The 21,433-nt window shown below is 43.1% G+C and overlaps 2 protein-coding genes and 1 long non-coding RNA gene across 11 annotated transcripts in view; 1 reads left to right on the top strand and 2 right to left on the bottom strand.

Moving 5' to 3' along the window:
* The window catches only part of LOC145715144 (leucine-rich repeat-containing protein 37A2-like), a 45,143-nt gene extending 27,675 nt beyond the window's left edge, over positions 1 to 17,468 (bottom strand). For 2 of the 9 annotated variants that reach the window (XM_081794769.1, XM_081794774.1), the window contains exons 1-5: positions 16,372 to 17,468; positions 14,033 to 14,104; positions 8,694 to 8,765; positions 4,538 to 4,609; positions 3,742 to 3,822 (exon numbers count right to left, since the gene is read on the bottom strand). In XM_081794769.1, coding sequence (XP_081650895.1) covers positions 3,742 to 3,822; positions 4,538 to 4,609; positions 8,694 to 8,765; positions 14,033 to 14,104; positions 16,372 to 17,324 — 1,250 coding nt within the window. In that variant the 5' untranslated portion in view covers positions 17,325 to 17,468. Of the gene's footprint in view, positions 1 to 96; positions 152 to 244; positions 487 to 546; positions 604 to 1,209; positions 1,371 to 3,741; positions 3,823 to 4,537; positions 4,610 to 8,693; positions 8,766 to 14,032; positions 14,105 to 16,371 lie in introns of those variants that run through there. The other 7 variants (XM_081794771.1, XM_081794770.1, XM_081794772.1 and 4 more) reach the window with 7 other exon arrangements.
* On the top strand, positions 1,973 to 8,430 carry LOC145715145 (uncharacterized). Its single transcript, XR_014137162.1, has 3 exons — positions 1,973 to 3,052; positions 3,744 to 3,798; positions 8,084 to 8,430. It is a non-coding gene; the product is annotated as an uncharacterized LOC145715145 (long non-coding RNA).
* On the bottom strand, positions 17,327 to 21,286 carry LOC145715141 (uncharacterized). Its single transcript, XM_081794765.1, has 2 exons — positions 17,448 to 21,286; positions 17,327 to 17,356 (listed from the first exon to the last, which is right to left on the bottom strand). The coding sequence occupies exons 1-2, from the start codon at positions 21,258 to 21,260 to the stop codon at positions 17,327 to 17,329; spliced, it is 3,843 nt and encodes a 1,280-aa protein (XP_081650891.1). The 5' UTR covers positions 21,261 to 21,286.
* Between the last annotated feature and the right edge of the window lie 147 nt (positions 21,287 to 21,433).

Genomic DNA, 21,433 nt, shown 5'->3' with positions numbered 1-21,433 from the left:
TCACCCCAAAAGGACAGCCCTGAGTTGTCATCTTCATCCTTAACGTTGATGCCTTTCTGAATCTGAGAAGAAGCTGCCAGGATTTCCAGTACATACCAAAAAGCGATGACAATATCCTGAAGTGTGTCAACTTGTGTGGGCACGCAGCCGTCTAAAAGGAAGCAGATGCCAGTTGACTGGGGGAGCGTTAGGGCGTCAATGTGACTGCGGCTCGACTTTGCCTTCAGAGGGTGGCCACACCTACCTCAACGATATTCTCAACAATAATTCAAAAGGGGTAAGGCTTAGATTTTCCTTATTCTCCCTTAGAGCTTATGTTCTTGGCACAATACTGATGCGCCACAGACGAGCCAGCATGTGAATGTGCTCTATCCCGATAAGGTACAGCCTTTCTACATCGTAGAGTCCTTCGGCTTCTAAACTCATGGAGCTCGTACTGTTAGAAGCAATGAAGTGAATTTTTTAAAATAAGCCATCGGTCTGCACCTGTGTAGGTGAATGAAGGAGAAGCACTTTAAAGTCAGGAAAAAAAAAAGTATACTTAACATTTAGGATTATCAACCACTGTTGGTTTTCCATAATATATTTCATTCCTGATTTCATCTGAAAGAAATAGGATTATTACTACCATTCAAAAAGTGGTACCTTATTAATAAACTCTTGGCATGGCTTTGAGGTGGATTTCAGATTCAAAATAGACTTTACCACACCGCTAACGTGTTCACTCAGTGTTTATCAATAACTTAAGAGGCTTCATTCAAAAAACTTACTGAGATAGAATTACCTGAAACCCAGGGGTGTATCGAGGCCTTGTAGGGTCTGAACCTCATCTACTTTGGGAAATCCTGCCTCATCAAAACATGCAAAATTATGCGTACAGGAACTGCGAGGGTCCCTCCCAAGACTTTGGAAGGGGCCTATGTAAGTGAGAAGACCTGAAGTTTAAGCTTCAGTCAGTTCAAGATAAATCCACCTCAGCTGGGGCCCAAAAGGTTTACAAACTTATTTAATGCTGGAGAAAATATTGTTTCAACTTATAAACACCCCAGTAATTAAGTCACATAGGTAATAACGTGACTGAATTCACGGGATGGCATCTCCCTTGCGCATGCTCTCTTTCTCTCAGAATAAATAAATAAACGTTAAAAAGAAAAAAGAAAAGAAAAGTTTGGCCCCAAACAAGGAGCCCAACCTCCAATACACACTTACTGTACTGTGATAATTTTTTGGAAGTTAACTGTGAATTCGTTTTAGTAGTACAGCTCTATTCAAACCACATTGAAAGGGCGGGCCTACGCCGGCTGACTCCATCTTGTTCTGTGTCCTTCACCTTGACCACACCTCCTCCCCTTGAGTAACCCCCCCCCCCCACCTGCCTAACAGCACTCTTCCCCAGGACCCTTCCCCAGCCAATCAGCTGAGGCCACAGCCATTACCTCACCAACTGCCCCTAGGCCCCCATAAAACCTTTGTCCTTTTGAAACTGGCTCTCTCTCCCCGGTATCTCACCTCTGCATCAGTGCAGGTAGGGGATTGAGCTCGAGCTAGCTCGAATAAAGGCTCTTTTGCTTTTACATCGGACTCGGCTCCCTGGCGGTATTTGGGGATCACGAATTCTGGGCATAACACACATGACATGAGTATTAATTTATTCTCAATACCAGCTAGCTCTGGTTCTTTAATTACCTTTTTCTGTCATGTAAGATTGATGAGGGAGCATGAGGCAAGTTGAGGGCAAGATACAAGTTAGCACATGCCCCTGCCCCAGGTGGGATATGTGTGATTCTGGCTGCTCGAGGACAAAGGAAAGGAAAGAAAACAAATGGTTAACTGATAAGAGATCTCAGTCGGGCAAGATAGGAGTTTCCATCAGTTTACAAATATCTTAGTAAATTACAAGAAAAAGGCAATCTTATCAATAGCCTAATCGCCAGAAACCTACAGAATCAGCTTCCTGGAGACCCCACATCACCCCTCCATAGTGATATGGGGAACAAAGGCAAGAAGGAAATCTCAGGTAAAATTAAATTTCCTTATAACCTGCAGCCTATTGACAGATACTTGAGGCAGGCAAATAAAATATTTCTCCAGGAACTCCCTACTGTCTTAATGCTTTGCTAGACGGAAAAACAACCTTAGCTTGACAATAGCAAGGCCTCTGGTATCTTAGGAGTCCTCTTTCACATATCACAGTCCCTCTGGAGACTTCCCTTTTGACTTGACCTCCCAATTCCATAGCATATAACCTGTCACTCTTCACAACCCCAGCGCAGTTCTTTCTGCCCACGGTCCTGTCCCTGTGCTTTAATAAAATCACCTTTTTGCACCAAAGACATGTTCAAGAATTCTTTCTTGGCCGTCGGCTCCCGACTCCCCACCATCTCCCCAAAACTTCATCAAGATGAACGTGGAAACTCAACACAAGCAAGTTGTTGCCTTTTCCACAACAAATCTTTTCTATTCCACAACCATCCCCTACTTTGTCACCCCCTAGCTCGTTACCCTGCTGCACTGATGCCAGCATGGCTCACATACGTTTTCCCATCAACGGCCATCTTTTTCTCCTTCCAGTATGAAAGATTCTTGGGGACAGTCCCTGTGTATTCTTTGTACCCCCAGTACTTAGTACACTGTCGACATAGAGTGCGCGTGGCACTGAGTGTTTTTCAATGAATTCATTCATTGTTATCAACGGATTCCACCCTATTTTGTCCTGTATTGCCTACATAACTATGAAATTCAGATTCTTGGAAGAGACTCTCGGTGTTATAAGATGCTTAGTAGAGGTGGTGAGTTTTAAGACATTATATTGACACCACTAAAACCTCTTGGTGGAGAAACTCAATGAGCCCGTTCTCTGGCATGCCGGCAAAACAAAAAACTGACCCTCAGTATTCTTTCCCCAAGTTAGGCATCAGCAAATTAATGAGAGGAGAGAGGAGGCCCCTGCTCTTGGGCACCCGCAGGAACTTACTCCAGCTCCGGACACACCGTAAACACTTTCATCTAACGGAAGATAAGTTGTGAAATCGGATTTCTGAACCACAAGACAGTAAGACAGTCTTTTCCAGCGTCTGCTTTAGAGGAGGGTCTTCAACCTTGAGTCTAAAAATCCCCCTCAGGCCACTGAACATGTCCAGTATGATTTGCTTTTTTACAGAGAAATCACAGAATTTTCCGGCTGAAAGGGAATAACATACTTCTTAATTGAAGAGTGGTCAGGAAAGAAAACACATGGAGAGCAGTGCCCTGTGGCAGGCATTCAGGAGTTCTTTCTGCTTTCCTGATGGCTCAAGAAGCACCCACACCTTTTGCTGCCTGGAAAACTCTGTGCTAAACTTAGTTCTTTGAAGTTCTCTTTTGCATAGGAAACTTGCACATGAGCAGGAATCAAAGTTAAATTCAAAAGTGGATTTCAAGGACCATGCACACCTTGGGGAAGCATCACTGTCACGAATTCCCATGATAATACTGACTTGGGTGTTACTTGCTTGGGGCTTTCATTGCCCACACAAAGCTGGGTACGAGGGAGGGCAGAGAGTGCCATTTAGGAGTTAAGACAAGTCTCTTGGCCTCTTTGTACCTTAGTTTCCTCATTTGAAAAAAAAAAAATGGATTTTAAGACCTACTTTCCAGAATTCATACTGGGTTTATTAACACACACCTAACCAATCACTGTATGATATTTTTACATGTAGTTTTTTTTTTTTTTTACATGTATTCATTTTCTATTTCACTTACAGCTTGTGTAAAAACGGCATTCCATGCCAGGCCTGAAATGTTCCAAAGCTCAGTTCGGTGAGTAAATTGCAACCAAGATTTCTACACACACACACACACACACAAAAACAAGACAAACAAAGAGAAAAAAAAGATATTCTTTCAGAATATTTATCCTTTGGCAGTGATTCTAATTTATAGATAATGAAACATAACCACAATACTCTCTCCATACACTAAAGAAATCTCACTAGGAAAGATACTTGCCTTTTTAAAAAAATATTTGCATGAAAGATTTATACTTTCATGTTTATACATGTGGTGCATTAGATACAAATCAGTAAATGCTCAATAAATACTTGTGTTAAGTAAGTATTTTTTTCTAGAGAAGTAAGTTTATTTCTCTAGAAAAACGTTTCACAACTTTAGCACTGTTGAGATTTATGGTTGGATAATCTTTGTTATGGGGGGGGGGGTGCTGCCCTGTGAACTGTAGGGTGTGACAGCAGCCCTGGCCTCCACCCACTAGATGCCAGGAGCACATCTACAGTCTGACAATCAAAAATGTCTCCAGACACTACCAAGTGTCACCTGGATGCAAAATCACCCTGGCAGAGAACTGCTGCTCTAGAACGATTCACTCTGATCTCTATAATAACTCTCACACCAAACTTTGCCACAGACAAAAAAGATTTGCTACATAATTTTAGTAGCTTTCGACTAATAAAGGTTCATTCATTCCAAATGAATAACAAAGAGGTTTACAATTAAGTTTAATACAAATTCCAAATATAATGAAATTATATTTGTAACTTACATAAACTTCAAAAAAGGTAGTGATTCAAATGTACGTCTTTCAATAGATTGTATTTTATTGCAGGATAAATCTCTAGGAAAAGGAAAAGGAAAATATTGCCTCAATTAGCTATAAGATATCTAATTAGTAGGATGGTAGTATTGAATAAGTAGCTTTTGGCTAAACTCTGAGTATTAGGAATTGTTAATTGAACCTTCCAGAGCCCCTAACCCTGTCCTCACCTTTCTTAAGAGTCTCACCTTTGTGATCTTCATACATAAAATATACAACTATAGATCTTGATAGATCTTGGAAGTAATGTTTCCTGAGAGCAGAAGAATTGATTAAATGACTTTTTGTGGCCTCATCAATTTCTAAATTATGAGCTCAAAGTTGTGATCGCCACATATAATTTCTTTTTTTTTTTTTTTTTTCAACGTTTATTTATTTTTGGGACAGAGAGAGACAGAGCATGAACGGGGGAGGGACAGAGAGAGAGGGAGACACAGAATCGGAAACAGGCTCCAGGCTCCGAGCCATCAGCCCAGAGCCTGACGCGGGGCTCGAACTCACGGACCGTGAGATCGTGACCTGGCTGAAGTCGGACGCTTAACCGACTGCGCCACCCAGGCGCCCCTATAATTTCTAACATTAAAAGGGATATTCTCACATTAGCACACCTTCCTGGTTTAGTTCTACTTCTTGACACCAAGTCAATACCAGAAGAGGTAAAAGATACCTTTTCATTTAACTTGAAAAGAAGTTACTCCTCTAATCAATACCTAACTTTGAACGAACTCAGAATTATATTATCATATTAATAGAAATTTATTTTTGGTTGTACGTTGCCTAAACGGTCTATGAATTTATCAATTGCTTCAGCTGCAAGTGGGGCCAACAAAAAAACAACACGGTCCTGGATTTTTATTTGGAAACACCCATTCTTGATTATGGTTGACCCTCTTATTTCCATGGATTTCAGCCGAGTCCCTCACTTTCCACCTACATGGGTACCACCATCTTCTGACTGGCATTTTCATCTCTGGTCTCTCCCATTCTAATCTATACTGCACACAGTCACCAGATTAATTCTCCAGGAGTGGTTCTCAAATATCAGAGTCACTTGGGAACTTACTCAAGATGCAAATTCTCAGCTCTACTCTGGACTGAGTGAATCAGGAACTGTGGAGGTGGAACCTGTGTTCTGACAAGGCCTCCCAGTGACCCTGGTGCAGTCTAAAGTTTGTCCTAGAGCACTGCTGTGATAACACGGTAGCCTGGCATATTATCCAAGGCCTTCAAAATCCTAAATCCGGCTCTAGTTTCCTACTCTACAGATACCAAAGAAATTTCTCCTGCATTTTGCCTTTCACTCACTCTATCTTGCAAGCATATTCTTCCCAAGATGTCTATCTGATGATACGTCATAGCCATTCAAGGTTCTGTTCAAACAGTATTTCTCTAGTAACTTCCCTGATCCAACTTGAAGTCTTCCCCCCCTCTTCTGTGTTCCAAAAACAACTTATACTTCTCATTGCCCAAATCCATTTCTTCCCCTCCCACTCTCCTCCTCCTCCTTCTTCTCCTTCTTTTAATTTTTTAAAGTAGACTCCACGCCCAACCTGGGGCTTGAACTCACGACCCTGAGATCAAGAGTCGCATGCTCTACTGACTCAGCCGGTCAGGTGCCCCAATTTCTTCTTAATATAGTTATTCTGGCATTCCATTTCCTCTGGGCATAAACTCCATGAAAGTATGGACTAGTCTTGCTCATCTGCGTTGTCTACTGTGTTTAAAACTGATGCATGGACAAAGAACAAACTCAAATATTTATAAAATAAATTAACAGCTGGGTAGTGAGTAGAAGGAGCAAAACGACTGAAAAGAAATGTGGTTTTACGACTTTGTGGCTCCCTCTTCTGCACTTTGTCAGTGCTTCATCATCCATTTAGTGCTTAGGCATTATGGTTTAAGCTTCTGTTTATTTTCCCTGTGAAATCATGAGTTCCTACAAGGGTGGGAAGCCTGTCTTAACCATCTGCGTGCCTATGGTACTGGGCATAGGGCCTGTCACATTCTTTTTTAGGTTTTGATTCACATTTTTTTTGAATGAATGAATGAGAACACTTCACCTGACATGAAATAATTGGCTTACAAAGTACCTCATAGTAGAAATAATGAAAGGCCCTATCCATTGCGCAGTTTGTCTCTTTTGGTTTTCTCCAAACTGTGTTTGTAACGTTTGGAGCCCAGATGGCAGAGGTAGCCAAGAAGACCAATACAAAGTGGTTGTCCCCTAAGACTTGGAAGGTTTGATAATTTGAAGGACTATTTTTAGTGTCATATGAGATTCTTTTTACTCACTACCCTTAAGCCTTCCACATTTGCAAGAAGAATCTATTTTCTAAAGCACATCATTAATAAGGATTAATGAGGGGTGCCTGGATGGCTTAGTCGATTGAGCATCTGACTTCGTTCGGTTCAGGTCATGATCTCACTGCTCATGAATTCGAGCCCCGCATCAGGCTCTGGGCCAACAGCTCAGAGACTGAAGCCCGCTTCGGATTCTGTGTCTCCCTCTCTCTCTGTGCCTACCCTGCTCATACTCTGTCTCTCTCTCTCTCTCTCTCAAAAATAAATAAACATTAAAAAAATTTTTTAAAAAGGATTAATGAAATACACAGCTTTGCATGGCATGGACAAAGAATAAACACTGAACCTCCATAGCAAAGAACATTAGTATCTCTGTATGTCTAATGTACAGAGATATATGCAAACATTTCTTCCTTGACAATGAGGCTGGAGAGATGTTTATTCTGTAATTAGCGAAGTTAGAGGCATTTCTGATGTTTGTTTAGTGTAAACATTTCTAACTATACCACTTAACCATCATTATATTTTTAAAGATTTCATTTTTTTTAAGTAATCTCTATACCTAACATGGGGCTCTAACCTACAACCTCGAGATCAAGAGTTGCAGACTCTAATGACTGAGACAGCCACGTGCCCCTTAGCCATCATTTTTTTAATGTTTATTTATTTTTGAGAGAGACAGAGCATGAGTGGGGGAGGGGCAGAGAGAGAGGGAGACAGAATCTGAAACAGGCTCCGGGCTCTGAGCTGTCAGCACAGAGCCCGACACGGGGCTCGAACCCACAAACTGTGAGATCACGACCTGAGTCAAAGTCGGACGCCCAACCAACTGAGCCACCCAGGAGCCCCAACCCCTTAACCATCATTTTAAACATCTATTTTTATGGTGGCATAAGAATTTCCACACTGATCACAGGAATCTACTCCTGAAGCCAAGTGCACATTGTATGTTAGCTAACTTAACAATAAATGACATAAAAAATAATAATAAAAAAATAAACTAATAAAATTTCCCACACTGAAATCCTTAATCTCTTAATAATTTAATATGTACTTGGTAATACTGCTTACATAATTCACCTGCTTAGTTAAATATTTAATATTTAAATATTTAATTTAGATTAAATTATTTAAAAATTCTGGGTTAATGGCATTCAAATTAATGTAAGTGTTCTATATTTTCTTGTCTTGTAGGTGACAATTTGAGGTTAACTTCAATTCCTCTCATTTTACTAAGCCAACTTTTTCAAACCTTTTCTGTAAAGGCCAGACAGTAAATATTTTAGGCTTTGCAGGCCATATACGGTCTCTGTCACATATTCTCTGTTTCTTTCTCTTCTTTTCTCTTTTACAGCCCTTTAAGAACATGAAAATCATTCTGAACTCATAGGTTGTATCAAGACAGACCATACACAGGATTTGATCCATGGGCCATAAATAATAAATATAAATAAAAGCAGATGGTATATGAACACTTACATAACAAGGTTCATATGGGTGTCCATAATTGCTCAGACTTCATTACCCCTTTTCCTCTACAACTGAAGGGCTTTTTCCTATATCTTGTCTATAAAATTAAAAAGTTGAAAATGCATAGGAGGTATTTAATGCTAGAGATGGGCTGGGTCCCCACAGACTTACAGAGTTATAGAATTTAATAGAGAGAATTATAGAATTCCACTATAGAGAATTATAGAATTCTACTGTTAGAAGAAATTGTTGCAATTATCCAATTTGAACCCTGTATTTTTTAATAAATAATATAACTAAAAACTCATAATAAATGATGAACTGATTAACTTACAAATACTGGAGGGATAGCAGGCCTTCAAATGTGTCTTTATGTAATTCGGTCAGATAATTGTCCCTGAGAATTCTGCAAAATGAAAAGGTCATTTCTGGGTCAAAATGCAAAAATAACTACAACTATTTGCTACACAGGACCGCTAGATGTGAGAGAAACCTGGGTAATGGTGCCACCAAATACACTAATTCTTATTTAATGTAGGGATGGTGATCTCTGCTGTTTGATTCAAATCTTTTCTTCTCACATACTCCTTTGTCTCTCCCTCTCTCTCTCTCTCTCTCTCTCTCTCTCTCTCTCTCACACACACACACACACACACACACACACACACACACACCCCCCTATCCACTCTTCACACCAAAATGTACATTTAATGCCTACTCTCTGGATCACAAAATCTCTGTTAGAACCCAGCCCTGAGTGGCAAAAACATGGACAGAACTGCCACTTCCTCCTCTCTTTTCCCAAATTTTATTGTGGAAGCCCTATTTATAACCATATCAGTGCTACAAGTAAAGCCATCTAATTTTTTTCCCCATCTAAAAAATATCTGTGAGAACTAAAAATGTGCATAAAATGCACATAACATAAATGCTCAGTTTAATAAGTATAGAGTAAATACCCGTGTAACACTATTTGTTCATTCTACTGTTGGTGGATACTAGATTTTTCTAATTTTTAGTTATTATAAACAGTGCTGCTTTGGACATTTTTCTGTTTATATCCTAGTACACATTTGCCTAAGTTTCTCCAGGATTTAACAGGGGTACAAAATTGTCTTCCTAAGAGGTTGTGCTATTTCAAGCTGGCAGATTGAAACATGCCAAGTCTCTACCAAACTCCAAACTCCACCAAAGTCCCTAAGGATGATTAGAAAAGATACAATTAGAAAATCCACAACCTTAGCTCAAAGCCAAGGGAGTAGCTCTACAAACACTCCCCACCAGAAATGCCTTGGAGACACCTACAGGGTGATTAGCTGGGATACTGCAGTAGGACCAAGGACAGCACATCAACCCCACATCCTTCCTCCTTGGATCTGGCAGCAAAGGGTGTTTTCTTCCAGGCAGGAGCCATTGGTGTTAGAAGGGGGCAGGGTCCCAGAACCCTGGAGGAAGGGTATACACTCTGACTAGCCATTAGAAGTCACCTCCCACCTCTTCTTTAACTCTCAGGGGGACCTGTCACCAATAACAAGCCCCGTGGTTCATTTCACCTCTTCCTTAGGACCAGAAAACAGAAGCAAGTCAAATCTCAACTACAAAGATAAATTGCACTCAGGAATGACCAAATGGAGTGAGAAAGCCAATTCTATTCAGGACAGAAAATAAAAAACAAATATAACAGCTTATAGTCAATGACACAGTTAACAGAGAAAACACAAAAGGATTTGAGAATACCAACATTAATGGGGCACCTGCGTGGCTCAGTCGGTTAAGCATCCGACTTCGGCTCAGGTTGCAGTCCATGGGTTCAAGCCCTGCACTGGGCTCTGTGCTGAAGCTCAGAGCCTGGAGCCTGCTTCCGATTCTGTGTCTCCCTCTCTCTCTGCCCCTCCCCAACTTGCACTCTGTCTCTCACTCTCTCTCTCTCTCAAAACTAAACAGTATACAAAATTTAGAATGGCATCATTAATATATCCTCAGACAGAGGTAAACAGTACATCTAATAAAAAGAACCAACTCAAGATTATATGAATGAAAAGTATTATCATTAGTAAAAAACTCAGTCTATGAGCAGCAGAAACGGTCGTTGAATAAATTAGAAAACTTGAGAGATCTGGCCACTGATTTCTTACCAATACTTGAAATTCTATGTATTTATTATATTTACATATTTGTTTTTATATTATATATTTGTAAACCCCTTGACAAGTGGGATATTTGGTCAGTTTTGTTCTTGGGCTTATATCCCTGGCATGTAAAACAGTTCCTGGGACATAGGAGATGCTCCATAAATATTTGTTGAATGAATTCAGAAAGTGACAGGTATCAATTTGCAAATATACTACTTTTAATTAAAACAAATCATTCATTTATCATCATTTATGAGAATAAGTACAACTTCACAGGAAAACAAATGTCTTTCTCCACCTCCGCCCCAATTTGTGACTCAATCTTTTGAGACAAGAACCTTTTGAGAATTTCATAAAAGCTATGGAATGGACCCTTTCCCTAGAAAACTGCACTTTCTTGAATACGTGCAAAGGTGTGCATGCGATTTCAATTTGCAGACCATCCCTTTAGGGCTCAGGTCCGTGAATAGAATGGACTGAATTTGTGGGTGCCAAACTTGGATGGGAAATAGAATCACATCTCTATTTTCACAAACCTCTAACTAGAATTAGCATTTCCTTCCATTATGAATGTAGGCAACAAACCACAGATTAGTGTAGTTAATTTGGTCCCCAGCAGAAATCAGATATTTTCATATCACATATTTGGCGTGGATATCTCAAAATATCATTTATTCTCATCAGTACCTTGAAGTTATAATAGTTAGTAGGCGTACCATTATATTTTGTTATTTAATATTCTAACAGAAGCAGATTTATTGCTATATCACTAATCTTTTTAAAAAATTTTTGAAAACTCTATTTCCACATAATTTCCTTTTCCTATATATTTTAACTTATTATACATTTGAAAACATTATCCCAAGAACATAAGCTTCTGCAGATCATCAATACATATATAGAAGGGTGCCTGGGTGGCTCAGTCTGTTAAGTGTCCAACTTCAGCTCAGGTCATGATCTCACGGTTCGTGGGTTCGAGCCCCACATTGGGCTCTCTGCTGACAGATCAGAGCCTGGAGCCTGCTTCCAATTCTGTGTCTCCCTCTCTTTCTGCCCCTCCCCTGTTCATGCTCTGTCTCTCAGCAATAAATAAATGTTGAAAAAAATTTTTTTTTAAATTTGATATATAGAAAAAAAGGTTAAAAATCCTGCCCCAGGGGACTATTGACCCATAGTTAAAAACTTCTGTCTTACAAGGCATAACCCTCAAGCTGAATTAGAAATCATCAAATCTTGGGGCACCTGGGTGGCTCAGTTGCTTAAGTGTCTGACTTCGGCTCAAGTCATCATTTCACAGTTTGTGGGGTCGAGCCCCACATCAGGCTCTGTGCTGACAGCTCGGAGCCTAGAGCCTGCTTTGGACTCTGTGTCTCCCTCTCTCTCTGCCCCTTCCCTGCTCACTCTCTCTCTCTCTCTCTCTCTCTCTCTCAAAAATAAATAAACATTTAAAAATTTTTTAAGAATCATCAAATCTTACCAGATTCATCTTCTAGTATATAAACTACCAAATACACGCTTTTCAAAAAATATTTTTTTAATTTCAGTTTATTTTTTTTAATAGGTAATATATATTTGCATGGCTCAGAATTCCAAAGGTATATAATACACAATTCAAAGTTTTTCTCCTACCCCTGTCCCTCAGCCTACCCACTCTCTCCACTCTCTCTTGTTCCTTGTGCCAAATTACTTTCATTTTTCTTACAAGTTTGGGAAATAAGATCTCCAAGTTAGATACTATCATGAGAAAATATAAACTATATATAGTATTTAAGAAATTCATAAAATTCATAAGAAAACAACTACCTTGTTCTACCATTTGTCCCTTACCAGTAAGGTTATCAGACTAAGGGGCAGGGGGGAATCTACTTTAGGGGGATCATAATCCCTACATTTAGATTACTATGACTGTTATGTCTTTTATTATTAATTCAGAAGTCATTTATGACTTATCTACCCAAGTTGAACTAATGATATGACACACAATCTGTCATGAAAAATGCCAGTCAGTTACTTTGAGTATAATATTGTTTCCAAAATTACTTGTGTCTACACTGACTTTTTCTACAAATCAATTTAAAAAAAAGATAACAACAAAATTGGCAAAGGACAGAAAATTCAGACAAGAAACACAAATGCCCAGGAAACATACAGAGATATTTAAATGTATACGTAATCAGAAAAATTCAAATTCAGAAGGGACCCATTTTATTCACCCACCAGATCAGCCAAGAAATGGAGAATATCCAAGAGTGGGAGGGTAGGAGGAAATGAATGCTGTCATGGTGTATGGATTGGTGTGTAAATTGGCACACCTTTTTTGAGGGCAATTAAAATTGTATATATCGACATCGTCTTCATCCCAACAGTTCCATTTCCAGGGATCTATTCTACAGAAATACCCACCCACGTACACAAAGATGCATGTATGAGGTGGTCCATGCAGCAATGCATGTAATAAGAAAACTGGACACAGCCTAAACATCCATCAGGAGGGGAATTACTAAATCGTAATACACTCATACTATGGAATATTATGCAGCAGCTTGCATGGATGGGGTAACCCTCTATGTACTGGAAGAAAAAAAGTCTAAGACATACCACGAAGCAAAAGAATCGAGTTGTAGGATGTTACAATTTATGTAAAAAAAAGATAAGAAACTCACACAACAAACCTATTTTGCTGTAAATATGTATGTAGGCAAATGCATGGAAAAAGGTCTGGAAGGATATATACTAAATCCAGAGTAGTGGCTATCCCAGCAGTGGGGGGATTAGAACATAAGGCAGGTGTTCACTAGATCTGTTATTTCATCAAAAAAATTTTTTTTAATGTTTATTTATTTTTGAGACAGAGAGAGAGAGGGAATGAATGAGCAGGAGAGGGGCAGAGAGAGAGGGAGACAGAATCCGAAGCAGGCTCCAGGCTCTGAGCTGTCAACACAGAGCCCAACGTGGGGCTTGAACCCACGAACCGTTGAGATTATGACCTGAGCCGAAGTTGGACACTTAACCGAATAAGCCCCCCAGGTCCCCCTGTTATTTCATTTTTATATATTGAGACTATAATCACGTATTCCTTGTATAATGGAAAATAAGTTGAAATTGATTCTAATTTTAAAGGGAACCTGCCAAATTTAATTTTTAAAATAAACACAGATGGGGCGCCTGGGTGGCTCAGTCGGTTAAGCGGCCGACTTCAGCTCAGGTCATGATCTCGCGGTCCGTGAGTTCGAGCCCTGCGTCGGGCTCTGTGCTGACAGCTCAGAGCCTGGAGCCTGTTTCAGATTCTCTGTCTCCCTCTCTCTGACCCTCCCCCGTTCATGCTCTGTCTCTCTCTGTTTCAAAAATAAATAAACGTTAAAAAAAAAATTAACACAGAATTGCAATCGGTAGAGGTCGAGTTGGGATATGGAAGGGGAAACACCTTTCCTCAGAGCTACTGACTTCAAAGTTCTGGACCAAGAAGGACCTTAGAATGCAGTTAGTTTTTTTTTTTGTTTTTTTTTTTTTTTGTATTCGTATTTGGAGAGAATATACTCACAGTTTCTCAGCCCAACGGTATCCCTTCCATACATTTTCATCAATGTGAGAAATAGAGTTTCCTTGGAAATTTCTGTGAAGAAACACAGTTCAGATCCTTGAATAGGTAGGAAAGGAATGAACAGAATAAATAAAAGAATCACTGGCAACCTTGTGGGGAATATTCCAATGCAGTAAATGCCAACTTTCTAATTTCCGCGGCTATCAGCATCCCAGGTGGTGCAATTAATAAAGAGATAGCGTGGGGCCACTGGCACAAACAAGCCAGCTCCTTAGAACCTGAACTTCCTATTTGTTCCATTCCTTGGGTAGATAACGCCTGTTAATTACTCTGGAGATAAGTATTTTTTTCCCCCAAATCACTTATGTGTCTAAAATGGTTCCTTCCACAAATCAATGAGAAAATAATAATTCAACGAAAAAAATGGTAAAAAATTTACCATTATCAGCAAACAAATGTAAAGAAGCCCTCTACTGAAACCTCTCTAGGTGTTAGAAGGATAAGGGAAGTTAGAAATTAGAATAACTAACATGGAAAGATTTCTTAGACATATTGTATAGGGAAAAGCAACAAATCACTGGGCAAGGAATTAAAAAGTATCCCCTCATTAGGAAATTAGGAAAAAATGCAAAGGAAAGAGATGGGAAGGAAGGACACACACCAAAAAGGTGACAGGAGTTATCTTATGAGTGGTAGGGAGGGTGGGGTGGGATTTTCACGTTTTATCCTCTATACCTGTGACATTAAAAACAAAAAAAAGTATCCATGATAATTCATGTATCCATGAATTACACATGTTTAAGAGAAGCTATTAAATGCCTGAGGTTCAGTTTCAACCGCTAACTCTGCGTATGACTTTGAATCTTTACCTTTAGTTTTGTCCTCTTCCCTCAGCAACAGCTTACCTGGTCAGTTTATATACACATTTTTTTCAGGGGAGTCAGGAATAAATTCAAAACAGATACCCATCTGCCCATGTGCCTGGTGGACATTTCCAGTCAACCTGAAGCCTTCTGGTTGCTCTGTGTTCCCTGGTAAAAGATGCCTCAACTTCCATCATTCTCCTTATCTGGGACAGAAGTTTCAGAGTAATATCTGAGTTTTCTCTTTCCCGTGCACACCCCACCCGCGACTGTCATCAGTTAGTCTATCTTGTCACTTCCTCCTTTGCAGTGCTCTCAAGGCTTTTCTTTCTACTCTTTTCAGCCACTCTGAGTCGGCCCCTTGTTACTTTATTCCCAGGTTTTGTTAGAACATTCTATCTGGTCTCGCTGGATCAAGCTCTCCTCTCCAGATCGGCCTATATGGGGAACTGAAAATAATCCTGTTTCAGCGTTCTGTATATCTCATGCTTGAAAACTTTCAATGGCTCTCTATAACTCAGAATCTAACGTTCAAACCTCTCTAGCTGATAGTCAAGGTTTCTCGTAATTGGATCTTTAACTGCTTAACCTAATTCTTAATTCCTGATCATTCCTGCAGCCGTGCCTTTGCCTAGACTTATACCCATTTTTTCTCTATTTAACACATCAGAGCCACTCTTTAAGTCTCAGCTAAAGTGTTAGCTTATCCATGCAGCTCTCCCTGACCTCCATACTCCGCTGATTACAGAGTCTGCTGAATTCCAACACCCATGGTACCTCTTTTAGTACTTAATTACATGCCACCTCCCTTTTTATGACCATTTCCTTTCTTCCCACCTGTCATTTCATGTTCTGAAGACGATTTCATCCTAGTGTGGCGCCCATAGTACTTACTCTTGGGTTGGGCCCAAACTGAGTACTGTATGTGGAAGGCCGGGCGTCAAAGATGAGGTCTGGGGAATCAAAATAATAACAGCTAACACTCATATTTCGCCAGGCACTGATCCAAGTGCTTCATATGTATTACCTCATCTAGATCTCACCATAATCCCATGAGATGGTAACTATCATAATTTCCATTTCACAGAAAAGGAAACTGAGTCACAAAGCTAATAGATGACAGACCTCGGCCCAAACGCAGGCAATCTAGTTCCAGAATCTCTACTCTTCACTACTCTGTTGTATCCTATTATAGAGGATGGAGCAAAAATGGGAGAGTAGAGGTTAAGGAATGAAATAATGGGGCTAAAAATTGGATAAGGAAAAAGAATAAGGACAATTACAAGTAAAAGATTGCAGAAGGGCGAACAGTAGTAAAAAGGAAAATGAAGATAAGGGATAGTTGACAAAGAAAAGGTAAAAACAGAAAGTCAGTCAACGTGGTTGGGGAGATGAGGAAGGCCCAGGACGACATTGAGGAAGAGACTGCCATGTCAAGCAGGAGGCAGAGAACAAACAAGTAAAGGCGATTCTTACAAGATGGTGAAGGTGCCGTTGTAGGTGTCGGGCTCCAGCACGGGCACTCTGCGGAGCCTCTGCTGTGGGCTGAGACCAACACACGACAGTGTCTCCTCTTTGCAGGTACAGCGCTCACATATTTTGAGGTCTGTGGTGGCATTCTGTTCTGGTTGCCAAGTTAAAGTTGTGTATGCCTTTTCTGAGGTATACTTTACAAAATGCACCACAGGATGTTCAGTTGTTGGAGGAAAACCTGTCTCAAATGACTCTGGTTGCTGACTTACAGGAATTTCTAGGTCCATAGGTGGAACCGTGACTTCAGTCAGGTTTCGATGTTGACTCTGAACCTGTTTTGGATGTGCAAGTGTCACCTCAAGGTCCTTTGGGGGAGGAGTTGTAGTCTTCTTCAGGGTTGTCGAATGTTCAGCCTCTGTAATAGGTTCTGGAGTTATAGTAAGCTCCACATGACGAAATGGGATGATGGGTGATGCTGGATGCTGACCTTGATCCTTACTTGGAGTTGGAACTGTCACTTCCTGCTGGAATGGATATTGAACTACAACCTCCTTAGGTGGCTCTGGAGGCTGAGTTGGGGTGTCTCGCATGGTTGGAGAAGGTTCAGTCTCCACACTGGATCCTGCAGTTACAGTAAGTTCCAGGTCCATAGGTGGAACTGTGACTTCAGTCAGGTTTGGATGCTGACTCTGAACCTGCTCTGGATGTGCAAGTGTCACCTCAAGGTCCTTTGGAGGAGGAGCTGTAGTCTCCTTCACGGGTGTAGAATGTTCAGCCTCTGTAGTAGGTTCTGGAGTTATGGTAAGCCCCAAGTCCACACGATGAGCTGTGACACTGGGCAATGTTGGTTGCTGACCTTGATCCTTACTTGGAGTAGGAACTGTCACTTCCTGTTGGGACGGATACTGAACAACCTCCTTGGGTGGCTCTGGAGGCTGGGTTGGGGTCTCTTGCATGGTTAGAGAAGGTTCAGTCTCTGTAGTGGATTCTGGAGTTACGGTAAGCCCTGGGTCCAAAGGTTTAACTGTGACTTTAGTTAAGGTTGGATGCTGAATGTGCTCTGAATGTGGAAATGTCACCTCAAGGTCCTTTGGAGGAGCGGTAGTTTGCTGCAGGGCTGAGGAATGTTTAACATCCGTAGTGGGTTCTGTAGTTACAGTAAGCACCAAGTCCAAAGGCTGAACTGTTACATTAGGTGACGATGGATGACGAGCTTGATCCAGACCTGGAGTTGGAACTGTCACCTCCTGAAACAGTGGAGGCTGAACTACAACCTCCTTAGGTGGCTCTGAAGGGTGACCTGGGATCTCTTGCGTGGTTGAAGTTTCAACCTCTGTAGTGGGTTCTGGAGTTATGGTCAGTTCCAGGTCTAAAGGCTGAACTCTGACTTCAGTCAAATTTGGATGCTGAGCCTGGACCTGCTCTGGATGTGGAGGTGTCACCTCAGTGTCCTCTGGAGGAGCTAGAGTCTGCTGCATGATTGTAGACTGCTCAGCCTCCACAGTAGGTTCTGGAGTTACAGTAAGCTCCAGGTCAGCAGGCTGAACAGTAACATTGGGCAAGTTTGGATGCTGAGCTTGCTCTTGTCCTAGAGGTGGAACTGTCACCTCATTATGGACTGGAGGTTGTGCTACAACCTCCTCAGGTGGCTCTGGAGGCTGAACTGGGGCCTCCTGCTGGGCTGGAGGAGTTTCTGCCTCCTTAGAGGGCTCCGGAGGTTGAGTTGGAGACTGCTGCAGAATTGGAGATGGTTCTACCTTCTCAGGGGCCTCTGAAGGCTGAGCTTGTACCTCCTGTTGTGTTAGAGAAGGTTCTATCTCCTTAAGTGGCTCGAGAGGTAGAGATAGGGTTTCCTGCTGGACTGGAGATGGTTCCACCTTCTCAGGAGGGTCTGAAGGCTGAGGTGGGGCCTCCTGCTGTGTGGAAGGTTCTACCTCCTTAGGGGGCTCAGGGGATACAACTGGGGCTCCCTGCTGAGTTGGAAAAGATTCTGCCTCATTACCGGGCTCTGAAGGCTGAGCTGGGGGCTCCTGAGGTGTGGGAGAAGGTTCCACCTCCTTAGGGGGCTCAGGGGATATAGCTGGGGACTCCTGGAGGACTGGAAACTGAGCTGGGGCCACCTGCTGGGTTGAAGATTCAACCTCCTCAGGGGTCTGTGGATGCTGAGCTGGGGACTCCTCCTGGGTTGTAGGTGGTTCACTCCCCTCGGAGGCCTGTGGGTGCTGACCCTGGCCCTCCTCCTGGAGAGGGGAAGGTTCACCCTCTTCCTGGGCCTCTGGAAGCTGAGTCGGGGCCTCCTCCTGGGTTGAGGATGATTCACCCTCCTCAGGGGCCTGTGATTGCTGAGCTAGGGCCTCCTGCTGGGTTGTAGAAGGTTCAACTTCTCCAGGATATTCTGGATACTGAACTGGGGTCTCCTGCTGTGTTGGAAGTTTCTCCTGTGTGGTAGATTCTGGAGATTGCGTTGGAGTCTCCTGTTGGACTGGCAAAGATTCAACCTCAGGGGACTGTGGAGGCAGAGTTGGGGCTTCATGCTGGGTTTCAAAAGGTTCCACATTAAGAGGCACTGAGGGCTGAGCTATAGTCTCGTGCCGAACTGCAGAAGGTCCCACCTCTGTAGTGGGTTCTGCAGTCATGGTAAGCTGCACATCTGGAGGTTTCACACTGACATTGGGCAGGTTTAAATGTTGATCATGGTAGTGACCTGGAGGTGAAACTGTCATCTTATGATGCCATAGAGGTTGAGCTGGGTGCTCCTGCTGGGTTGGAGAAGGTTCCACCTCCCTGGAAGGCAGCTCTGGAGGCTGAGCTGGTTGCTCTTGCAGGGTTGCAGAAGATTCTATCTCCCCTGGAGACTGAGCTGGAGTCTCCTGCTGGGTTGAAGATTCTGCCTCATTAAGGAGCTCTGCAAGCTGAGCTAAGGCCTCCTCCTGGGTTGGAGAAAGTTCAGCTTCTCCAAAACGGTCTGGAAGCTGAGCTGGGGGTTCCTGTTTGCTTAGAGAAGGCTTACCTTCCTCAGGAGGCACTGAAGGCTGAGCTGGGGTCTCCTGCTGCCTTAGAGAAGGATCAATCACCCCAGGAGGCTCGGAAGGCTGACCTGGGGTCTCCTGCTCACTTGAAGGCTCAACCTCCTCTGGAGGCTTACCCGAGGTCTCTTGCTGGGTTAGAGAAAGTTCTGCTTCCTCAGTATGTTCAAGAGGCTGAGGTGGGGCCTCTTGCTGGGCTATAGAAGATTCAACACCTTTATCAGGCCCTGGAGTTGTGGTAAATTCCACATCTAAAGGCTTACCTATAACCCTGGGAAACATTAAATAATCTGGATACTGACCTAGAGGTAGAGATGTCACCTCATCACTTACTGCAAGTTGAGTTAAATACTCGATAGGGAACTCTGGAACTAGAGTTGGGGCCTCCTGCTGGACTGGGGTAGGTTCAACCTCCTCGAGGCGCTCTGCAGGCTGAGGAGGGGCCTCCTGCTGGACTGGGGTAGGTTCAACCTCCTCGAGGCGCTCTGCACGCTGAGCAGGGGCCTCCTGCTGGACTGGGGTAGGTCCAGCCTCCTCAGGGTGCTCCGCAGGCTGAGTTAGAGTTATGGTAAGATCCAGAGGTTTAACAGTGACATTGGGGAAGCTTGGCTTCTGAGCTTCACTCTGACTTGGAGATAGCACATTTACTTCATGATGTGCTAACAGTTGAGATATGATGTCCTTAGATGGCTCTGGAGGCTGAGCAGGGGCCTCCTGGGGGGTTGGAGAAGGTTCCACTTCCTCGGGGGCCTCTGTAGGATGAGCTGAGGCTTCCTGCTGGACTGAAGAAGGTTCGACCTCTTCAGGGGTACTTGAAGGCTCAGCTGGGGCCTCTTGTGGGTTTGCTGAATTTCCATCCTTAAGGGACTCTGGATGCTGAGATGGAGCCTCCTGCTCAAGTAGAGATGTTTCTGTCTCTTCAGAGGGCTCTGGATGCTGAGCCTGAGCCTCCCCTTGGGGCAAAAAAGATTCAGCTTCCTCAGGGGACTCTAGATGATTTGGGGTCTTCTGCAAGGGTGGAGAAATTTCAGCCTCCTCAGAGAAGTTTGGAAGTTGATCTGGTCCCCCTGGGAAACCCATAGGTAGGTTCTCCTCAGGATACAGGAGACCCATATTGGAATCTAAATAATCATCCTGCAGCTGTTGTTGTAGGTGCTCTTTATTTGCAAATTGGTTTGGAGTTCTAACAACTTTGGCAAGCCTTCGATGCTGAGCTAGATCTTTCTTCAGGTTTAGGGGTGAAACAATAAACTTTGTTGGCTTTGAACTCTGACTATCCAGAGATGGAACAAGTATTTCAAATGACTGGTGATCTTCGGCCTGATCTAAACCTACAGTTTTAGTCTTACTTTTGAGTTGAGGAGGCGGAGCTATGGTCTGATTCTGATCCCAACCTGGCACTGGAACCACCTCTGGGAGCCTTTGATGCTGGGTTAGCTGGTCATTCAGATCCTCATCTGGCCCTGGGGGTAGCTCACCAAACGAATCCGTGTCCAGGAATGGAACCAAAGTCTCGGTCAACTCCTTAGGCGGGGCCAACATCTGGGCTGGAGCAGAGGACCCCGGGTAATTAAAGCCCCCCGGCTCAGCTGGGCGTGTAAGTGCCTGGGGCGATTCGGGCGGGGGATCAGAGGAGCGAGAAGACCAGGGCTCAGCCGCCTCCAGGGGGTCGGAAGTCAGCTGGGCAGGGTCCAGGGCCCACTCCGGAGGCTGAGCTGCCTGGACCAGCAGCCACAACGGTTGCCACATAAAGAGAAGCAGTGGGGCCAACAGGCGCAGCCGGGACATGACACGCGGAGGCTCCGGGGTGCAGCGACCCAGGCGAGTGGGGTACTGGCGCTGGGCCCTGAGCGGGAGCCAAACCATTATGGCAGCCCCGTGATGCGCGCGCGCAGTTAGCAACTGTGCGCCCTCCCCGCCCACGTCCCACCCTTTATTTATGACATCTTTATTTACACCACCTTTATTAGCTCCCTGGAGATGGGCTCCGCACCAGCAGAGCGGGCCCTTTTCCCAGAATCACTTGGGGCCCAGGCCTC

Source organism: Panthera onca (assembly GCF_046562875.1).
Source record: "Panthera onca isolate mPanOnc1 chromosome E1 unlocalized genomic scaffold, mPanOnc1 haplotype 2 h2.Chr16_ul_3, whole genome shotgun sequence".
Classification (NCBI taxonomy): domain Eukaryota; kingdom Metazoa; phylum Chordata; class Mammalia; order Carnivora; family Felidae; genus Panthera; species Panthera onca.
This window is presented reverse-complemented; position numbering and strand designations above follow the sequence as displayed.